The sequence below is a fragment of the Leiobunum rupestre genome, chromosome 5 (assembly GCF_980474605.1).
Source record: "Leiobunum rupestre chromosome 5, qqLeiRupe1.1.hap1, whole genome shotgun sequence".
NCBI classification, from domain to species: Eukaryota; Metazoa; Arthropoda; class Arachnida; order Opiliones; family Sclerosomatidae; genus Leiobunum; species Leiobunum rupestre.
This window is the reverse complement of record NC_143388.1, coordinates 66,153,464-66,175,462: the sequence shown is the minus strand read 5'-3', so window position 1 is coordinate 66,175,462 and position 21,999 is coordinate 66,153,464. Positions and strand designations below refer to the sequence as shown.

General features: G+C 39.2%; 3 protein-coding genes across 3 annotated transcripts in view; 2 read left to right on the top strand and 1 right to left on the bottom strand.

The window, feature by feature from the left end:
- Positions 1-4,368, bottom strand: part of LOC149945634 (ATP-binding cassette sub-family C member 3-like) — a 105,447-nt gene extending 101,079 nt beyond the window's left edge. Inside the window, exon 1 of the mRNA XM_090176644.1 lies at positions 4,204-4,368. Within this exon, the coding sequence (XP_090032770.1) occupies positions 4,204-4,368 (165 nt within the window). The remainder of the gene's footprint in view (positions 1-4,203) is intronic.
- Positions 4,369-16,310: 11,942 nt separating this feature from the next.
- On the top strand, positions 16,311-18,347 carry LOC149945633 (uncharacterized). Its single transcript, XM_090176643.1, has one exon. The coding sequence runs from the start codon at positions 16,311-16,313 to the stop codon at positions 18,345-18,347; it is 2,037 nt and encodes a 678-aa protein (XP_090032769.1).
- A 122-nt stretch (positions 18,348-18,469) lies between these two features.
- On the top strand, positions 18,470-21,640 carry LOC149945632 (uncharacterized). Its single transcript, XM_090176641.1, has one exon. The coding sequence runs from the start codon at positions 18,470-18,472 to the stop codon at positions 21,638-21,640; it is 3,171 nt and encodes a 1,056-aa protein (XP_090032767.1).
- The last annotated feature ends 359 nt before the right edge of the window (positions 21,641-21,999 follow it).

The following is a 21,999-nucleotide window of genomic DNA, read 5'->3' as shown; positions in this document are numbered from 1 at the left end:
AGTTGAGAATTTTCCTTCAAATTCAAATAAAGTGGTTAAATTCTTAGACCTTTTGCTAGACGTTCTATGAACTAAAGAACGAACTTTTTTATTTTCAATGTTTAAAATTGTGTTTTAGATTATGTAAATCATTTAAAAAAAGTTTAATAACTGGGATGAACTATAGTACACATTAGAGACGAGTCGTGGTCCCGCTAAAGACGGGCTTAATCAACCCGACCCGACCCGAGACCGGTGGGTCAGATTTTCGATCTCGAAGATTTGGGCAGGTTTTGCCGGGTCAGGCTTTTTTTAAACGGGTCGGGTCGAGTCGGGTCGGGCTTTTTATATATTAGTGATCGGTCCTTCAAGTTTCTATTTTAGTCTCAACAGAAAATCTCTAAATGCGGAAAGCGAATCATTATCACATGTTAATCATACTCTTGACACGTTCACTAATTTTTAACCGTTTCTCAAAGAGCTCCGAGCGCTATCTACTGACAAAATTTTAATCGGGGAGCTCACTCAAGCATTTAGTACAAGCGTATACTATAAACATAAAAATTTCAAGTTTTTCGGGCCCTTTCGGGTCGAGTTAAAAATGTTAAAAAAATTAATCGGGGCGGGCCGGGTCGGGTTTTCGAAATAAATAATTTTGGCGAGCCGGGTCGGGTTGGGTCGGGTCGGGATTCAATTTTCTATTTTTTAATTGGGTCGGGTCGGGCTTTAAAACTAACCGGCCCAACTCATCTCTAGTAAACATAGAGTTAATTTTCATGTCTATAAAGTTTTTGCGTATTCAAGCGTAACCCTGTAAAGATTTTAAAGCTTTTAAGGGTTAATTATTTACAAGGACTGAATCTACTATAAAAAATTTGGGCAAGTGAGTGGATAGATTCTACTCTTTAATCTTAGCCAAATGACAGAGACATAACAAAACCTACAAAGCTATAGTAATCTTAAAAACTCTCATTCGCAAGATTTCAAGTATACTGCATGTAGTAGTCCCTGGCTAGGCCAATAACCTACGCTTAATTATTACTTGAGATAACTCTATTATTTCAAAGAGAAACGTAAACTTAATATAAATATACTATATAATTTAATCTGTCAAGGTTCATAATGTGCACGTGAAGTTTTTTGTGAACTGTGAACATTTTAGCATGAGAGCTAGAGCAAGGGAAATAAAATGGAGTGTCTTCAAGGTCATACTAAAATTATATCGAGAACAATTAAGTTTAGAGCAAAGATTCCAATAAGAAAGTTGTTCTTAGTTACATTACATTTCTAATTGGCATTTCTGACAATTGTTACTGCTGACAAGAAAAAATTTCAATGTCCATTTAATTTTATTTTTAGTTCTTGATTTTTAATGAAATTTTTAAAAAATTTTAAACAACATACCAAAATTAGAGAATTGACCGCAGACGGCATATATTTAAAAATCAATCGACTTTGTGCGGATAGTCTGAAGGCAAAGAACAATGTTTTGGCGGAAATTGTTTGCAAGGGATCGTTTTTCGTGTACATCACCAATGAGAAAAGAAATCCCTGAAAGGACATTAAAATTTTAAAAGTATTTTAAAAATTTATAAAATAAAAGTTCAATCTATATATATATTTATATATATATATATATATAGATATAGATATAGATATAGATATAGATATAGATATATTATACTCTGCGCCCGCGGAGTATATTTAGAGCTCATCTTTTTCCCCCATTTCCACCTCTGCTGCGCGTATATTGGTAATTTTCCGGTTTGGTCGTGGAAGATTTCAACTCAGCTTGAGAGACTTTTAGGCCTTTTTTGGGTCGCGCTCTAACCTCAACCACTGGTCGTATTTTAATTCTGTAAATTTATTTAAAATCAGCGTGTTTGACTTCATAGGCCCGTCTTTTCACGATTTATAATTTAATCTATAACGCAGAGAAAATATAAGTTTTTAAAGCCATGAAATTACGGTTTCGAGGCATCTATTTTATCTCGTAAGTTTCAGATTGGTGCGCATGCGCAACGGGAACGGGTGGAAGTCGGGAAAAAGTTGCCAACTTGCCGATACGGCTTCGTTTTGAAAGGCCAACTTTGATCTCTCGCGCTCTACAGCAGCCATCTCATTCGTTGATGTTTCTGTGTTAACCTATGAGCAAAAGATGTGTATGACGTGAGCGCCCCTAGCGGATTATTATTTTTAGAATAGCTTTTACATTGAAGCCAATATAAAAACTGAGCGTAGCGCTGAACTCCTACACGTTATAGTACAGTTTATAGGGGGAAAATCCTTGCTCGCGGAATTTCGACGAATGTGTTGGCCGCTGTAGCGCGAGCAGCGCGTGATAAAAGTTGGCCGTGGTTTTGATGACGGTTTTAATGCCGCGTGCGGTATGTTCCCATTTATCCGAATTTTACCTTCTCCCAAAGTTATCAGTTCTCCCAAAAACATGGTGTCCCATTTGTCCCAATTCCATTTCTCCGAACCGGAGTTCATTTAACCCAAAAATATGTATTCCCATTTTTCCCAACGATCAAGTTTCCCAAAAAAATTGATTCCCATTTCTCCCAACGATCAATATTCCCAAAAATATGGATTCCCCTTTCTCCCAATCATTATTTTCCAAATATATGGTAATTGCGCGGTTTTAGATCTCATCGGTACGAGTCGATATGTCGAAAAAAATACAGCGTAACATTTTGACGGCATTATATTTTTTGACGACATTGTCTAATAAAATAGAAAGGGGCCCATATGTGAATTGACTTGGCGTTAGGTTAGGTTAGGTTAGGTTAGGTTTACCATATTCATATGGGCAAAATTTGATGTACTTGCATATTAAAATAAAACTTAGATTCATGTTTATACCAAGTGTAATTTTGGGACAAATGGGATTTGGGATAACTATTTTGGGACAAATGGTATTAGGGATAACTATTTTGGGACGAATAGGATTAGGGGAAATGGGGGAAATGGGATTGGGAGAAATGGGATTGGGGGAAATGGGGGAAATGGGATTGGGATAACTATTTTGGGCGAAATGGGGGTAAACCCCGCGTGCCCGCGTCAAATGTTAATTTTCATATTTTAACATGTTTAAACATAATGAATAAAACGAACAAATCTTCGATGATAAAAGGTAAATAATATATTTGGCTTTCATTTCAAAATAAGTTTGATCACTTTACGGTAATTGGTAATTCTAAATCGATTTAAATAAAAGTTAGGTTAAAATTTCGGGCCTTGGGTATTATCACTGCCATAATTTAGGAGTCCAACTTTTCGAAATTTCGCCTGGAATTCGGTAACAGTTTCATGGCGTATAGTCAATGTAAAAGCACCGTGATATCGAATATTGGGTACGTATTATCTTTGGTGGAACTAAGCTATCAGTATTTTTTGACAGCTGTTAAGTTTGACAACTAATAATATTCGAGCTTTAAAATTTGAAATGCCAAGGAAACAAAAGAAAAAGGCAAAACGACGGGCTGAGTATTTGCGCAGCAAAGGTTTTAATTTTTATGTGGTTGAACTAATATAACAATATTTTTTGAGTTTTTAATTATTTTTCTATGCAGGCCTTAGTTTGGCACTTTTATTAGAGCCACTACAAACATTTAATTTTTATTTTTTGAAAGCACTAATTTTTAAAAAAATTATAAAATTGGGTTGTAATTCTTGTAAAGGACCACGTCTCATAAATGGGTGTATACTATAACAAAAACAGTTCTTCGAACTGAAAAAAGAGTTTAGAGCAAGTTAAATGTGCAGCCTTAAAGGGACATATATCATTTTTGTTGTTGATTAATATGTCAAATTCATTTAAAGTATTTAAAAATATTCCTGTGAACAACAGAATAACGTCATTCCGCCTTTCAAATCGCAGTCCACTGCTCCTCCAATTTTTAACACAAAATCTTTGATCCAATTTTGCCCACAAAGGTATTTATATTTATTTTCTTCCCTACACATTTAATATACCTTAACATGGGCCATGTTCAACGAAGCAGCGAAGCAATGTTGCTTTAAATTCTGAATGTAAATGGTATATGGCTGGGTGATGAATAAGTTGTTCGCTATATCAGTTGGTACACAATGCCAATGAAATTGAAATTTCCCTTTCCGTTTATCCAGTTTCGATATATAGGATATTTATCCATATCTATTTTACTTTGCAAGAAACATTTTTTAACGACCAGAAAAATAAAATATAAATATTATTTTTACCGGAAATGCCACGCAAAACCAAATTGTCGTTGACAAAGAATTAACGATGGCTATTTTTCGTAGAACAGTTCTTTCTTGCGATTTGATTTCGTTGATTTGTTTCTCGAAAGACATGTCCCATCCGTATAGTTTTAAGATTTTGATTCCGTTCAGTATTTCGCTCATTTTCTTCACTCTTTGATCCATTATTTTTGTGAAACGAATCTATCAATGCAAATCAGAATCTATAAGCAACATATGTAAGGAAATTCCAAATAGCCAAACATGGAGAAAAGTGTATTACAAAGTTAATTTTAAAATATTATAAATGCGGTTTAGTACTTGGAAATTGCCCTAAGGGCATGCCACCACCCTCTTACGTGGCATAACCAAGTAACCTGAATTGAAGGCTTTAAACTTCGCTCGATGACTTAGGCCTAATGTTTTAAATCATTTTTGACGAAAATAACCTATTGTGTTTTAATTAATAACCATCAATCAAAATTTAATTTATAAAATCAGGGGTATATTAGGTCTATTGTTATTTAATAATTATAAACAGACAGCCATAAATATCTAGAAAACTCAATATATCTCGACTATGCTGATTATGGTATGTTACTTGGGTCAGAAACATACTTAAATAATTTAATATTTTTTATTAAAAAATATTTTGTAAAAATTAAAAAAATATTGATATCGAAGGGTTTAATTTTGAATGAAACTGAAAATATTTAAAGATCCTCTCTCCTAATACATTACTACTCCTGAATCCCAAAATAATAAAAGATTTGATGGATTTAATTCTGTGGACATAAAGATACTGATACTAAAACTTGTTTTATTCTGTACATATCATTAATTCAGAGTATCATTGATTACTTTGATATATTTTACAATTTAGCCCCAATGCCAAAACTTATTAAACTTCATATTTTACCCAAAAATGCGCAAAATATCATGTTAAATATAAAGATAATAAAATAACTTACAAATGTATAAATAATACAAAAGTGTGTCCGTGGTAATTGCATTTGTATAATTTTATTACTTTTTGTTTTATGATTGTTAATTTTGTAGAAAATTTCAAATTCATTTTTAATTCAATAAAATAAAATTAGGAGCTTATTTCGGCATAGATGATAATATATTTTTCACTATTTTCTAAAATATTACAATTTATTCTTCTCATATTATATCAAACTTTCATTTAAAAATATTTAGACTGAAAAGAGCAGCGAAGTTGTCAAAGCTATAAACGAAAATTTTGTAGGATGTTTTTTGAAAAATTGTATAGAAAATGTAAATGTATTCATTAAAATTAAACTGAAGGGTTGCAAGAAAATGTTATACATATATTTTTATTGCATTAAAGTAGCACCAGATGGCAAAAGCCCCAGTCGCAATCGGCGAATCACATTTAAAAGCCGCCACCAGATTTCATGTTCTTGGTCATCTGGTTGTAAGGAGTATTCCCATTGGATGGAATCCCTGTCAACCTGATTAAAATGGCGGGCTTAATTTGATTTGGTTCAAACCTCAAAATATGAAATAAGAATTATATTGAAGGGTTTATCGCAAAACTTCTTCATATTTTTAGATACTCTGAAAACGCCAGCGTATACATACGTACTTCGAAAGTCTGCTTCAATTTCATCAAAATGCTAACGACGACAACGCCAATGAACGAGAAACCTATTCCGTACAATCGGAAACTCCCATGCAGAAGTAAAACAAGTAAGAGACCATTGTTACTTGAAAAGGAAGCGAAATTATGTGATGCAATTGAGAAAATGCATTTGTTAGACGTTGAACATCCACAGAAATGAGGTTCAGCAGCTCACCAGTTGAATATTTGCACTTTGCCGTGCAAGATAAACGCATTGCCTAAAAATATCAAATATTATACGATTTTTATACATTCGGAAATGAAGAAATCCTTGCAAACTCTTTTTCTCAATTATTCAAAAACACCCTGTACACTGTCGACCATTATCTTAGTATCGGAAGCGCAAAATTTAAACATATGTAGTTCATTTGTGTATCCTCAACTGATAGCTATACAAACTAAATATTTAAAGCTGGTAAAGCCATTTCCGTAACGCCCATGATAGTATTTTAATTTTGACACTAATATGTTTAATATAAAACATATGACTTGGCCAGAAGACACTATTGCAAAACGGACCAATCTGGTTATAGATACTATCTTTTGATATTTTGCGGTTCGCAGTATTCACGAAACCAAAAGGATTCCGAACCGTACAGCCGATCGAAGGAGAAGTTGTGAAATACACGACGAAGATCCTAGCAGACGATAGTAGTAGACCCAAGTCTTAAAGGCACCTTAAAGATGTTCTTCAAAGCGAAGAACAACTTGGAAAATTCACCCAGAAGACGGAAAAGTAGCATCCTCATTTCGAGGAATTTTAATGAGAACTGTTTATAGTCAGATTTCAGTTAATTTAGTTTAGAAATATAACGGTTTTAGTTTATGTTACATTTATTTAACTAGGTTTTCGCGTTTTACAAAACCGCTTATTTTAAATCTGGGTTATTTCTTAATTATCTTTGGTATTCGAGTTGAGATCAGCACCCTTAAATGAAGGCGCCACCGGGCACTAAATAGATCCTTTGATGTGTATTTCCCAGTAAGAGTGACAAAGCTTTGATTTCACTCTTCTAATTTTCTTATCATCATTAACTTTTTCTAAGCCATCTTTCATTCTTTTAAATGTTATCTCGCTCCTAACCCCCCGGTGTGTATTTATTTACGGTACGGGGTCATACATATCTTAGGTGTCTGTGGACACAACGACTTTGCTATTTCTTTTCAGTGTACCTTTTCTTAAAAGGATTAAAAGAATAGCTAACAGTCCGCAAATTGCGAGGTGATTCTTAAAACATTTTTATTTAATTCTATGTTTAAAAAAATGTGATTGTCTAGTCCAATGAGCCGTGGGATTTCTTTTTATTTAAGCAAACCCGTTGCGTTGGAAAATGAATATTGCACACGTTAAATAAAAGTTTCATCGGAAAATTGGGCAAAACAAATTCTGTAAAATTTGGTGGTTTTAGGTCATTTTAGGATAGTTTAAGGTACGTTATGTTTCGGGTTAGATTAGATTTTCTTGGCTAAGAAAGGGTATAGTAGGTAAAGATGTAGGTGAGGGTAGTTTAGATTCAAGTTTAAAATCAACATATTCAATTTCAGGACGAAGCCCATTCATTTGGCAAATACCTCAGTTCTCATAATATTGCAAACTATTTAGGCGCCTACTTCGAAAATTTATCACATTGTAAACACAACGGCCAATTTTTATTCACCCTGAATTTTACAGCGCGTGTTTTTATTAGTTGTGAATATTATTTTAAATAACCACTTTAATATCGTCTCTTTAAGACCGCCATTTTACCTGGAGAAGTATAGCTGTTCGCCTTTTTGGAGGTGGTCCAAAGCAAATTATCTCCTCATGGCTAAAAGGTATTCTTTAGAAGTTGATGACTTCCGTGGGATGAAGGGCCCCCCTCCCCCTTAAACGCAAAATAAACCGGCTAGTTGATACAATGCAAATGAACGGTGCACGTTGACTTTTAGTTATGGTGGTGCCAAGGGTATTACAATACAGAGATAAGGGGGTTTGTATACCGATAAGGGGGCACCTGCGGGCGGGGGAAACGGGGGTGAAACAGGCCCCTGTAGGGGCCCCATTTTGCGTACATTTTCGGCAGCTCAAAAGGTTAGGTCAATAGGTTAGCTGATTTACGAGGTTAGATGATTTACGATGTTACCCTCATTGTAGGTTATCTGCCCCTATGGCGGTGTGGACAACGATGTTATGCAAACAGCCGTTAAATAGGAGAAACGGGGGTGAAACAGGCCCCTGTAGGGGCCCCATTTGCGGCAATATTCGGCAGGTCAAAAGGTCAATAGCTGGAGGCACCCCATTTTAGGGTCAAAAGGTTAGCTGATTTACGATGTTACCCTGGGTCAATAGGTTATCTGCCCCTATTCGGCAGGTGGTGTGGACTGACACGATGTTATGCAAACAGCTATAAACCGTCATAGTTAATGTCTGGCCCCTGTCTTGTTAGTTCAAAGGGTTTCCACCGACAAACACTTTCGGGCCCCTAAGGGTACCGTAAAATAGCGGGCGGTCATCGGTTAAAGTGTTTTGGAAAAAAAGAGCAGAGTGTATACAAATTATAGGGTTTTATTAAAGGGAATATAACCTCAGGTATTTGGTGTGGAACACCAACGCTTGCAGCTTTGGCCGCTCTTGCCTTTGGCATTAGAAATGTTTGGCGCCACTGTGCAGGGAAATTTGAAATATTGAAGGGGTCTTCCATAAAGATGGCTTTGCAGGTTATATTCCCTTTAAGATATTTTTCGAGTACAGGCTGTATAATACGATTTACATTGAAAATACGTCTTTGAAAATGTATTTTTTTATATCATGGTAATTACGTCGATCTTCGTAGGGTATATACCTAAGTTCACTCAAAGGGTTGAAACGAACCATCTGAAATTAGCGTTTTTACGAGCATTTTCATTAAATGTTCTACCTCGAGGCGTTTGATGGTAAGAGTTACGATTACGTCGTCGCCGTGTCCCTCGGGGGTGGTTGTGGGTCCGCCGGAGATGTATTTTTCGGATGGCGGGATATCTTGACCCTCCAAAGCGGCGGGTGACGGACAGTTGGGATAAAATTTGTCGTGTTCCGCTTGGGGTACGTCGCCGGTTTCCTAACTGTACGTGGCAGAGGTAGCATTCGACTATGCCGTCCGAGTCTACGGCGACAAGTCCGGCGTGGGCCAAGTCTTCCTTTTTTACGTGTACGTTGTCCCATTGCTTGAACGTTTCTAGCCGACCGGTTACGGTGCGGAGATCCTCGTGACTAGCCATCCCGATTATTTTTGAGCTACGGAATAATATTTCTGGGTCTAAACCCCCCAAAATGACGTAATCTATAAAAATGACGTAATTTAAAAACGACTCACTAAAGATGACGTAATCTACACCATGAAACGTAAAGATTACGTAAATGCGTTGTGGTTTTCATAAGCCAGCCGCTATGGGAAAGAGGAAGATGTCTCCGCTTAGGGTACCCAAGAAATGCTGGATATGCGCTGAAATATACCGGTCCGTGAGAGGTTTTAAACAACATTTAATGACACATTTATCGTGTAATACAATGAAAGAAGATTCGGATCTGTCGTGTGATTGTGATGCGAGTGAATCTCTCCATTACACGGAGGCCGAGGAAATGTCAGATGATAAAATTATCGATTATCTTAACGAACTTGCTGGGGCATGTAAAAAGCGCGGTGCCACAATGGAATCAACCGAACCAACTACATCTAACCTGCCAGCCGAATTAAAAATGCCGACTGAAAAGGAAATGGGTGCTCTGATTTATTTTCAAGAATATTGTAAAACTAATCAAATTCATAATATTAAAACCGCTGTAAAGAAAATGTGAATACACGTTTTTATATTGAATACATTGTTATTTTTAAAGGTGACCGTATAAAGTAAATTTTACATTGGTAAATTGACACTTAATATTTTTAAAATTCTAAAATACGTTTATAATATTTTTCCAACGTGGGCGAATGAATGGACACAATGAACTATTAATTACGTAATCTAAAAAATGACGCGAGCAATGAGAAATAACGAGTCGGATTTATAAGATAATAAAAAATATTTATTTAAAAAAAATTTATAAGATGATATACTACAAAAATTATTTTTCTTTTACGAGTCAAAAAAAATATTATAGTGTGATACAAAAAAAAATTAAAATGGACATCGTATTTGACTGTCTATTTCAGCGCGGTTCTGGGTAATCCATTCGGCGAAAAGTAGACTTCGTTCCAAAGAACACGGTTGTCGGGTGTTTAGAGACAATTCACTGGTGGGGGGAAGTCAAATTCGACAACGGCCATTCTCGCCATACCACCGACACGATACAGAGGGTTTAGTTATGATTAAAAAGGGGTATAGTCGCGCGACGGGAATTTATACTCCATTTATGATGACGTAACAGGTTGTTTAATTTTCTCGTGGCCATTATATCATTGTTGACGTCTCTTCGTGAAAAGCCCTTAAAGAAGCTTTGGTGACTTCTACGTTTTGATCGATGACGTATACAGGGTCTTTTTTTTTGCTCGGAAAAGTGTTTTTTTTCAAAAACTATTTATAGTACCGATTTCAAATTTGGAAGGTCAATTCTCTATACCGGGGGACATCAGTTTGAGAAATTTGAGCGTTTTCGGTAATGTTTTTCACCAATTTTGAAAAATTATTTTTCGACCACTAGGTGCGAGATAAAAAATTTCTATTATAAAGTTGTAGGCCGTCATCGAAAACCCTTAAAAATTGTTCACTCGACGAAAAACAACTTATTTATCAGTGAAAATTCGAGCTTGAAAAATTTACAAGTTGGTGAAGCCAAATTACGATTGTTTGAAACGATAATTGAAAAGGGAACAAGTCTAATACAAACGTAGTAGAGTTTTCACACTTAAAAAATGTACACGTTTGGTTTTTAAATGCAGATATTTTATTCACATAAATTTTTACAAAACATTTTCAATAATATCACCATTGGCTGCAACACAGGTTTGTGCGCGGACAATTAAGTTCTCAAACGCTTTCTCTACCATTTCTGGTGTGACGTCTCGGCAAGCACTGATTATTCGTCTAATGAGTTCCTCCCTAGTTTCAATGGGCGTGGCGTATACCTTTGCTTTAACGAATCCCCAGAGAAAATAATCCAGCGGTGTTAGGTCAGGTGACCTTGCTCGCCAATGCACTGGACCATTTCTCCCTATCCACCTTTCAGGAAACTCGTTGTTGAGGTGCTCAGTTACTTGCCGGGAAAAATGCGGAGGGGCGCCATCTTGCTGAAACCACAACTGACGTCTTTCAGCCAATGGAAGGTCGTCGATTGCGTCACTCAGTTCGTTCTGTAGAAAATGTAAATACCTTTGGCCGTTGAGGTTCGTCGGCAGGAAAAAGGGACCAATCAAACGGTTTCCAACAAGTCCAACCCAAACATTGACCCGTTCAAATTGAACCTGGTGATGATATTCAAAACCCCAATGTGGGTTGATGTCAGACCAAAGATGGCTGTTTTGATGATTAAAGGGCCCATCTCTAGAAAATGACGCTTCGTCGGAGAACAAAACATGGCGCAAAAATTGTCTATCTTCTTGGACAGCATTTAGTAACCAGTTGCTAAATTCATAACGTATTTGATGGTCTCCGTCAATTAGTCCTTGGTGGAGCGTAGCTCTGTATGGGTGATAGCGATTCTTACGAAGAATTTTCCACACACGATTTGCAGAACAACCCAAATCAGCAGCGGCGTTAGCGCAACTGTGACGAGGATATGCCACAAAGTACGCGAGTACATTGTTCTCGAAGTCTAAATCCGGTTGACCCAATCCGCGAAACCTAGGTTGCAAGTTACCAAATTGATTGAAATCGTGAATTGCTCGTCTTACTGTATTTACAGATGGTGCTCCATTTCGATGTCTTTCTGCGAAGATTTCAGACCTATAGCCTCGTGTTTTTTAAATCCGGTCGTTTTTTTAACCAAAGTTTCAACTGGATTAGGTAATTCGGTTTCAATTATCGTTTCAAACAATCGTAATTTGGCTTCACCAACTTGTAAATTTTTCAAGCTCGAATTTTCACTGATAAATAAATTGTTTTTCGTCGAGTGAACAATTTTTAAGGGTTTTCGATGACGGCCTACAACTTTATAATAGAAATTTTTTATCTCGCACCTAGTGGTCGAAAAATAATTTTTCAAAATTGGTGAAAAACATTACCGAAAACGCTCAAATTTCTCAAACTGATGTCCCCCGGTATAGAGAATTGACCTTCCAAATTTGAAATCGGTACTATAAATAGTTTTTGAAAAAAAAACACTTTTCCGAGCAAAAAAAAAGACCCTGTATAAATCACGCAATAATGTCCGCAAATGACGCTCGTTGTCGATTGAAGTCGCCGCTTGTTGGGCGTGAATTTTCTCGAATTTTGTTTTAAAAAAGTTTAATGGCTGGCAAAATGGGCCGTAGCGCCAACGAGTCAAAATACCAAGCCCGTTTTAATTTATCAAGGTAAATCGCGACCCAATGGCTGCCCGGTTCATCGTGGGGGTCCAGATTTACAACCAGTGACGCTGGAAAACTATTAATCTTATCGGGTAGACAATCCGAGGCGAATACGCCCATAAAATTGCGCGTACGTTTCAAAATGTCTAAAATCTCGGATCCGCGCACAATTACACGTTTTCAATAGAAACGTTACGATCTTTGTCTACGCTAAAGCTGGCTTGAAATTCGGTGAAAACTACGCAGCTTAACGTTTGCGGGACTGGTTTAGCGAACGAAAGCTCCAAACGCATCTGGCCCTGTCTGGATGGGCTCCAATAATGACACTCACCCGCGCTATGGTCGTTTGAAATGTCGAAGACGTAAAAAGCGTAGCCCCGGGCATAATCGCCCCGGGAAATATCGATCCCGGTGTTTCTATAATGAATTCCGCTACCCGTGAATTAAGTATGATAGGCTTGAATATATTGGCCCGCGTCGTAGTTTGGCGTAATAGGTTTCGAATCCACACCATCAGAATCCACATAAAGAGCTAAACTCGATAAATCTTGATGTTCGAAAGCGTACGGGTTTTTTTTGCCAAGGTTCCATTGTAGGCTTCGTGATCCACCAGCGCGACAATCAGGCGAACCGGGAGGGTAACCAAATATACGTTGGGGATAACGGTGTTTCGGATATTCGAGTTGATGGTGAAAATTTTAGTTTCGGTGCGTGTAAAAGCGTACTTTGCTGCTGCTCGTGACAAGGCGTTTTCGTGAGCGATAAGTATTTTGGGTGCAATTTGGACTCGACGTACCAACAAGCTCGCGTCCGTAATGATAATTTTATAGTCAACCCCGGGCTTCGGCGTACCCATTAACGCCAAACTCGCTTTACTTCGAGATAGTTTAATACGTAAATCTACTCCACTAATTAAATATTTTTCGACATTAAGCGCGTCAAGAAACAACGGACCAATTAAATCTATTTCTTTCGACTGATCCGTGAATCCTTTCCGGTGTTTAAAACCCTCTTTGGCCGTGACCGAATTCATTTCGCTGGGGGTATCTTTGTACCACAGCGCTCCTGTTAAATGGGACGCTTTGGCACCCTTGTCAAAATTTTACAACGTTTCAATGTACGCCCGATAAGCGTACGAACAAGCTGACGGAGACAGTAAGGTTCCGTTAAGGTAAACTTCCGCGTGATTAAATAGCGTGTGCAAAACATTATTACACCCCCCAACAACGTCAGACGCGGATAAGCTTTTACCAGCGTCATCGGCTAAGATTTTAGCTTTAACAAGTAGGCACGTAAGCGGTAAATCAATGTACTCGTGCCCGCTTCCAGGAATATTAAACTCTACGGTATCACCTCGCAGCGACGAGATGGGTTTGAAGGTGGTCCATTTTCCTCCCTCAATTGACGTTTGGATCGGTGCGCTTTCAAAAATATCAAGTTCACTTTTCAACGCTTCGCAATGACCCATGATTTTAGGAGAAAATATCAACGACCTTTCTAGCTCGTTTCCTGCCTACTAATGATTTTTTTCACCACGTTTTGGTCTTTTCTTAATTGTTTTAATTTTGCGTTTACGTTTCCCAGTCCCGTATTGTTGTTTGAGATCATCGTACTTTTCGGTGAGCCGCCGTTTGGTTGCTTCACGTATGGATGACCCCGTCGATACATCAGCCAAAACTTGTTTTCCCTTGGAGAGGGCTTCCCCCCCACAAAAATTTCGCCCCCCGTAAAAGAAAAGGTTTCGCTAGCTTGTACAAGCCGGAGAAGAAACTTCCAAACCCGCTTCCGAATTGCCCGTGCCCCCGCTGATACGGCGATCCTACGTATACTTGGGGGATAGCACCACCCGCCTGAGTGGCATTATATTTGGCGTAGGGGCACTCTGCGCATCGTCTTTTTTCAAGAACGTGTCTTAAGGGCATCTTGGACGCAAATGAAGTTTTACGGTTAGATTGCCCAATTCAAAAGGAGCTGGTTTCCCATAAACATCGCGTAGATCTATTTGGATAGTATCAAAGTATTTCTTCTCAATGGGCACGTAATGCGATGAAATGTACGTTTTCTCGATATGAGTACCAAATCGGGCTGATTCGTCAACCGCTATTATTCTTAACAATTTGACGAACCCACCACTTGATCAGCGACGATATCGGAATAAACGAAAATTTGGGGCGGAATGTGGAAATTTAAGCGAGCCGGTTTCTCGCTTCTACTGGCGATAGTTTTAGTTCTTTCAAAACCTAGCGTGTTGCTCAATCCGTCACTCATAAATACGCCATAGGGGGTAATATTTTTTTCAACCAGTGTCACGAGTCCGTTCAACGGATCGTGGGTAAGACACACATTAGCGGCGGTGCATAGCGCGGTGTCGTTTACTACTTTAAGTAAATGGTCTATACTCAAGTAATGCCCCGGAGGGATTTCTCGCATCGTCCCGACCATTTTAGGGTCAGCCTGTCCCCCATGCTGGGCGGGATTAACGCGGAAATAGACGTAATTGTCATAGGGCAACACGTTGTAAAACGAAAAGGGATACAATATTTCCACCAACGCAACTTCCCACCCCCCCTTTAATTCGATAGGTTCCGTTAATTTTATCGTGAAACAGGCTACCGTATTATTCGGAAATATCTCGAGATTTGAATTACTGGGTATCGTTAGGTAAAAGGCTTCGGACATCTTTAGCAGAAACCCAAGTCTGTTTCCTACACGAATCTTTCGCCTTTGGAATTTTCGAATGACTGTTCTATGTAACGTATAGGCGTCGTGAGTTTGCAAAAACGTTTCAACATTCTCCCTAGATATTCCGAGCTCTTTGACAGAATCGTATAATTTTTCAACACCCCCGTAGCTAGCCGGATTACGAGAATCGAAATATATTTTTTCGAGTCTAGTCGTTACGTTTATCGGTAACTCTCCCATTTCAAAATTTTGGCACTCGCCGTTTTTTTTTACGTAAACGGTTCTTAATAGTAGGCGACCAAAGTTTCGGTGACTGTCGAGGTGTCGCGAAAGAATTAGGCCCGACCGCTGACGACAAAGTTTTCTTTCGTTTGGAGGATGCGAGCGAAAGATGGGGGCCCGGGGGGCGGAAGCTGTTACGAACGAAGTAGATGGTAATGGGGTGGTGTTGGTGGGGAGGGCTTGAGGGGTGATTTTTCGTAGTTTACCAACCAGGTTATTAAATTTTGACCAACTCTGGGGTCTCAGCGCGTGGGGACTTATTAGGTAATATACTAAATCAACAATATCAGAATCAGTTTGTATTTCACCGTCTAATAAAATCTGCCCCTGGCTGTCCCACCTCAGTCGACCGCTGTCCGAAATCAAATGATTAAATATAACTCGGGCGCTCGCTCTGTATCCTAGCGGGAACAGATTAACTAATGTTTCGAAACTGGGCTTATCGTTATTTTCAATCGGTTTATTTCGAGCGTGCTTTGTCAGTAGCATCTCTTCGTATATCTTCCACTTGGTTCGGTCATCGAGCGCTTCGCTTTTTAAAATATCCGCCATTTCCGTGTCAATATCCGGTTTGAGTTGATGGGGAGCCGTAATCGGCGCTAAAGTCATCTTTTTCGAGTATCTTAACATTTTTTTATGTTCAACCTGTTAGGGCTTGTAGAAAAATTAATATATGTAAATGTCTATAATAAAAATATTGCTAAATATAAGGTAAGAAAAAAAAATATAGTCTCGCGCGTGAAGATTTTTGATGTTATCGAGCGTGAAAATTTATCAGTTGTATATTTGAAGTTGTCCACGCGCGGACGTTTTGAAATCTCTTAATATAAAAGTGAAATATTTATTTTCGAAGTCATCGTTATTTTTCCTTAACGGTTCCAAGTTAGGTTTAGTTAGGCCTAGTTTATTCAGTCGGCTAGGCAATACTATAAACAGTTGCTCTCCCATTATTACAACGTAAAACCTTCAACATCTTTAACATATTTGGTGCCGAAACCCGGGAACGTCATTTACGTGCCTACTTGGAAGCTGCGATGGCTGGAGATCAGAAAAAGAAGTTTATAAAGAAGCGGGAAACTACCCGAAGAACTACCACCAAAATTGTGGACGTAATAGAGAATGAATTGAATGAGAATCAGCCTAACGTACAAGAGCTTGAAGATGCTGTTGGGCAATTGCAGTCCAAATTCAAAACATTAGTGGAACTAGACAACAAGATTGAAGACTTGATCACTGACGAAGGTGAATTTGAGATCGAGATAACCGAGACGGAGCAATATATGGATAGAGTGGTGCTATTTAAGAACAGAGGAATGACATGGCTCGAAAAGAAGGCAACTGGTGTCCGAGATCATCGCGATGTTAACAACGAGGACATTCCAGCAGCTATTCACGGTCCACCAGTTCGACTTCCAAAGCTGGAAATATGCAAATTTAACGGCGAAGTTTCGCTTTGGCAGAACTTTTGGGGCCAGTACGAGACTGCTATCCACAAAAACAATCACCTCAACGCCATAGATAAATTCACCTATCTCAAGGGCTACTTGGAAGGAACCGCCGCCAAGGTCGTATCCGGATTGAGCTTGTCCGCCGCTAACTACGAAATCGCCATTTCCCATCTCAAGGAACGATTTGGCCGTAAGGATTTAATAATCAGTTCGCATATGGAACGTCTGTTGAAGTTGCCAACAGTTAAGAAATCATCGGAAATCGTGGCTCTTCGTCAGTTATACGACAGTTGTGAAATTGAAGTGCGAAGTTTGGAGGCTCTTGGCATTCCCAAGGATACCTACGGAAGTCTTTTAAGTCACCTGCTCGGAACTCGTCTACCGGAAGACATCGTTGTGGAGTTTAGCAGAACTCGTCGGAACCACGACACGGAATGGCAATATGACGAGATTATGGGTTTTCTGGAGCGAGAAATCGTAAGCAGAGAACACGCTTACGCTTTGAGACAACCTACCTTAACACCAAAGCCGGGGCCCCAAGAAAAAACAAGTACGTCGTCAAAGTTTTTCTCAGAGAAAAATGTTTTACCTTCCGCCGCGTCACTCAATGTTGTTGCGGAAAAATCAGTATGGTGTAACTTTTGTGAGAGTAATACTCATTATACAAGCGATTGCGACAAGTTTACCACGGAGGAAAAGAAGAATTTGGCTGTCAAGAAGAGACTTTGTTTTTCGTGTTTAAGAAGAAACCATATGATAAGAGACTGCGGGGCAAGAAACAGACAGTGTAAACATTGTGGCCGTAAACACCACTACTCAATTTGCAACTCTAAAGAAGTCAAGAATTCCAGGAGAAATAGTCAGAATACGTCAGAGCGGTACTCCAAAGTTGCGGAGGAAAATGTTACGCCGAAAGTTGTATTGTCGTGCGGAAATCCTGAAGTTGAAGGCGTAGTGCTGATGCAGACGGCTAAGATGGAAATATTGAGCGCCGATGGGAAGGGTCACGAATCACGTTGCCTTTTAGACACTGGAAGTCATTTGTCTTTCGTATGCGAAGACGTATCTCGTAAACTGAACCTTAAAGTGCTAGGGGAAGAGACCATAAAAATTCACGTTTTCGGACAAGATAGACCGGAAAGAGTTACCAGAAGAAAAGTCGTTATGATTTTAAGAAGTTTGTACGATCCTACTAAATCTGTGGAAATTGTCGCTATAGAAACTCCGAAGATCTGTGGAGCGGTATTCGCGATTCCCAGCGGGAATATAGTGAAGGAGATGTCCGAGCGAGGTTATAAGTTGGCGGACGTCTCTGAGAAGAGTCAAATTTCGACAGCGGATTCCTCGATTGAAGTGCTAATTGGTTCAAACTTCTATTGGAACGTCGTAAAGGACGAAAGAGTGCGCTTGGGTGATTCTTTGGTGGCGTTGAGTACGGTTTTTGGATGGATGATTCACGGTACCGACGCGCGACATACCGTGGAGGTCGGAGTAAACTCGGTCGCTGTTTTGCGAGTAAGCGTCGAAGAAGAAATATCGAGCCAAGTGCGAGCTTTTTGGGAATCTGATTCGATAGGAATTTTGAGTGACAGCGAACCGAACTTAGAATCAAGGAGCAACTAGATAGATTTGAGAGTAATCTTCGAAACGTGGGTGGAAGATACGAAGTAGCCCTCCCATGGAACGATAGAAAGTTAGATTTGTCCAATAACTACGGAGTGGCGAAGAGACGATTTTCTCAACTAATGTGCAATTTGAGAAGAAATCCCACGGATTTTGAGCGTTACCACCAAGTGGTACTTGAGCAGCGAGATACTGGAATTATTGAGGAAGCGTCATGTGCTGAATTTCCAAGAGCGGATACTCCGGTTTACTATATCCCACACAGAGCAGTTATGAGAGAGGATAGTACAACTACCAAATTGAGGATAGTTTACGACGCTTCTTCACACGGCAAGAATGAACTATCTCTAAATGAATGCCTGGAAACTGGACCTTCTCTTCTACCAGAGTTATTGGATGTTTTGATTAGGTTTAGAGAGAAACCGATAGCTTTCACTGGCGATATCGAGAAGGCTTTTCACCAAATAAGTATCCGTGAAGTTGATAGAGATGCCTTGAGATTTTTGTGGGTGCAAAGTACTGCCGACGATGAAAACAAAGAATTAGTAACGTATCGTTTCGCTCGGTTGCCGTTTGGAGTGAATTCCAGCCCCTTCTTACTGAACGCTACGATTAAGAATCATCTACGTAAATATGAAGAGCGATATCCTGAAGTTTGCCAGGAATTAAACGAAAAATTATACGTGGATGATTTCATATCTGGTGAAGAATCAGTATCAAAGGCCCACAAATTGATATCGGACGCCATAATCGTGCTAAAGGACGCTGGAATGAATATGCGAAAATGGAGAACGAATTCCGGAGAGCTACGTGAGATGCTAGGAGAATGCGCTGCCGGGGTAAACGAGTTGACCACCCTCCCTCAACCCTCAGTGCAAAAGGTTTTGGGGCTGTCTTGGGAAGAAAACACTGACGTACTGATCTTCGACGAAATTCGTTTAAATGAATTTGTTTTGCAACGAACCAATACGAAGCGTTGGGTTCTAAAGTCAGTTGCCCGAATTTTCGACCCTATCGGATTCCTCAGCCCTTTCACCATTCGAGCTAAAATGATTTTTCAAGAACTCTGGAGCGAAAAATTTAAACTGGATTGGGATGACGAACTCCCGTTGGATATATCGAGAAGATTTGACGATTGGTGCGAAGAACTAACGCACTTGAACATGATTAAAATACCAAGATATCTCTTTAGTGGAATCGCAGATTTGGGATACGAAAACGCCGAGATCCACTGTTTTGTTGACGCGAGCGAACGAGCTTTCGCCGCGGTTGCGTATTGGAGGTTCCCAACTAAAGACGGGAAATATCAGACGAGCCTGATAACTTCTAAAACACGAGTTTCTCCACTCAAGAAAGAAACCATTCCTAGACTCGAACTAATGAGTGCTCTAATAGGCGCAAGGTTAGTGAATAGAGTAGTGGAGAAATCTTCAATCAAACCCATATCAGTTCACTTATGGACTGATTCGATCATCGCTCTATATTGGATACGCCGAAAGCCCTCTGACTGTAAACAATTTGTTGGAAACAGAGTTAGAGAAATACGACGCCTAATTAGTCCCGAGAACGTCCGCCACTGCCCAGTTCGAGAAAATCCAGCCGACCTGCCCACTCGTGGAATGTCTATCGAAAAATTATCGTTGAGTTACTTGTGGTGGCATGGTCCGATTTTCTTAGTCGAAGGAAATTTAGAAGACTCCATTGGCATTATGGAAAAATCTGATTTGAAGGTTGCGGAAAACGAATTGAAGACGGAAATAAAAAATGCGACGTTAGTCAATAATGTTGAACCAGTCTCAAAGCGGCTATTCGATTTAGATAGATTTAGCTCTTTTCTACGAGTCGTGAGAGTACTCGCTTGGATTTTAAGACTCTTTAAGAACAAGAAGAGAGAAATCAAGAAGGCAGGACCCTTTGACGCTGAAGAGATGATAATGGCGGAGAAATTATGTTTGTTGCAAGATCAAAAGGAAAGCTTCCCAATTGAATTTGAAAAACTACGGGAACGGAAAGATCTACCTAACGGATCGAACATTCTGTCGTTGACTCCGTTTCTCGATGAAGATGGACTTCTTTGCGTTGGTGGGCGCTTGCTTGGAGAAAACTTTTCATATCGTCAAAAACATCCGTGGATTTTGGATTCTAAGAGTTACCTGTCGAAACTTTTGGTGCAATATCACCACGTCAGATTGCATCACGCTGGAGTAAACGAAACTTTGGTCGAAATCAGAGAAACTTACTGGATTCTGAAAGGTCGACAACTCGTAAAGAAAGTAATCTACGATTGTGGCCGTTGTAAAAGATATAGAGTTAAACCATGTGAAACAACTGTGGCACCGCTACCTACGATAAGAACAACGGAAGCGCCACCTTTCCAAGTTTGCGGAGTTGATTTTGGTGGACCACTTTTGACGAAACAAGGAACCAAGTGTTACATAGCTCTGTATACCTGCGCTGTTACACGTGCTGTCCATTTGGAAATTGTTAGTGATTTATCGGCTGAAACGTTCTTGTTGAGTTTCCGAAGATTTGTGTCACGTCGAGGGATGGTGCGGATAGTAATTAGCGACAATGCTAAAACCTTTAAGAGAGCCGAGGCGGATTTGGATTTGCTCTGGAAGAATTTGAGAGGAATCGAGGTTTTAGAATTTTTCAGTAAACACAAGGTCGAGTGGCGATACAACGTAGAACGTGCGGCGTGGTGGGGTGGATTTTTTGAGAGAATGATTCGTAGTGTTAAAACTGCCCTGAGGAAGACACTGGGTCAAGCCCACCTCACGTATGAAGAACTCGAGACAACGGTAATCGAAGTTGAGGCTACAGTCAACTCTCGTCCACTAACTTTTGTGTCGCAAGACGCAAACGAGCCAGCGCCCCTCACGCCCGCCCATTTTCTGGTGGGTAACAGATTAACTGGACTACCATCGCAAGTATTTAAGGAATCACCCATTCAACTCATTCAGCGGCCCGATCTTACAAGGCGCCTTAAATACCGGCAAAACCTCATGGAAGCGTTTTGGACGCGTTGGAGGAATGAATATATGTTGGAACTTCGATCAGCGTTCCATAGAATCCAAAGAAAACCCAGCCGTGAACTTTCAGTTGGTGACATTGTTTTGATTGAAGAGAATAAATTACCACGCCTGATGTGGAAAATGGGACGAATTGAACAGACTTTTAAGGGTAAAGATGAGATCGTTAGATTTTGTTCAATTAGAATGCCAAGCGGTATTAATTTATTACGTCCGGTTAAATTATTGTACCCTTTAGAGTATAACGAAAATGTCAACTAAAATTTAGGAATATAATGTTAAGTTTTAAAACTTGTTTGAACGTTGTTCAAGGCTGGGGAGTGTGTAGAAAAATTAATATATGTAAATGTCTATAATAAAAATATTGCTAAATATAAGGTAAGAAAAAAAATATAGTCTCGCGCGTGAAGATTTTTGATGTTATCGAGCGTGAAAATTTATCAGTTGTATATTTGAAGTTGTCCACGCGCGGACGTTTTGAAATCTCTTAATATAAAAGTGAAATATTTATTTTCGAAGTCATCGTTATTTTTCCTTAACGGTTCCAAGTTAGGTTTAGTTAGGCCTAGTTTATTCAGTCGGCTAGGCAATACTATAAACAGTTGCTCTCCCATTATTAC

Bases quoted from the DNA above. Each gene is read 5' to 3' on its own strand.
- LOC149945633 (XM_090176643.1), top strand. From the start codon at position 16,311: ATGGCTGGAGATCAGAAAAAGAAGTTTATAAAGAAGCGGGAAACTACC.
- LOC149945632 (XM_090176641.1), top strand. From the start codon at position 18,470: ATGTGCAATTTGAGAAGAAATCCCACGGATTTTGAGCGTTACCACCAA.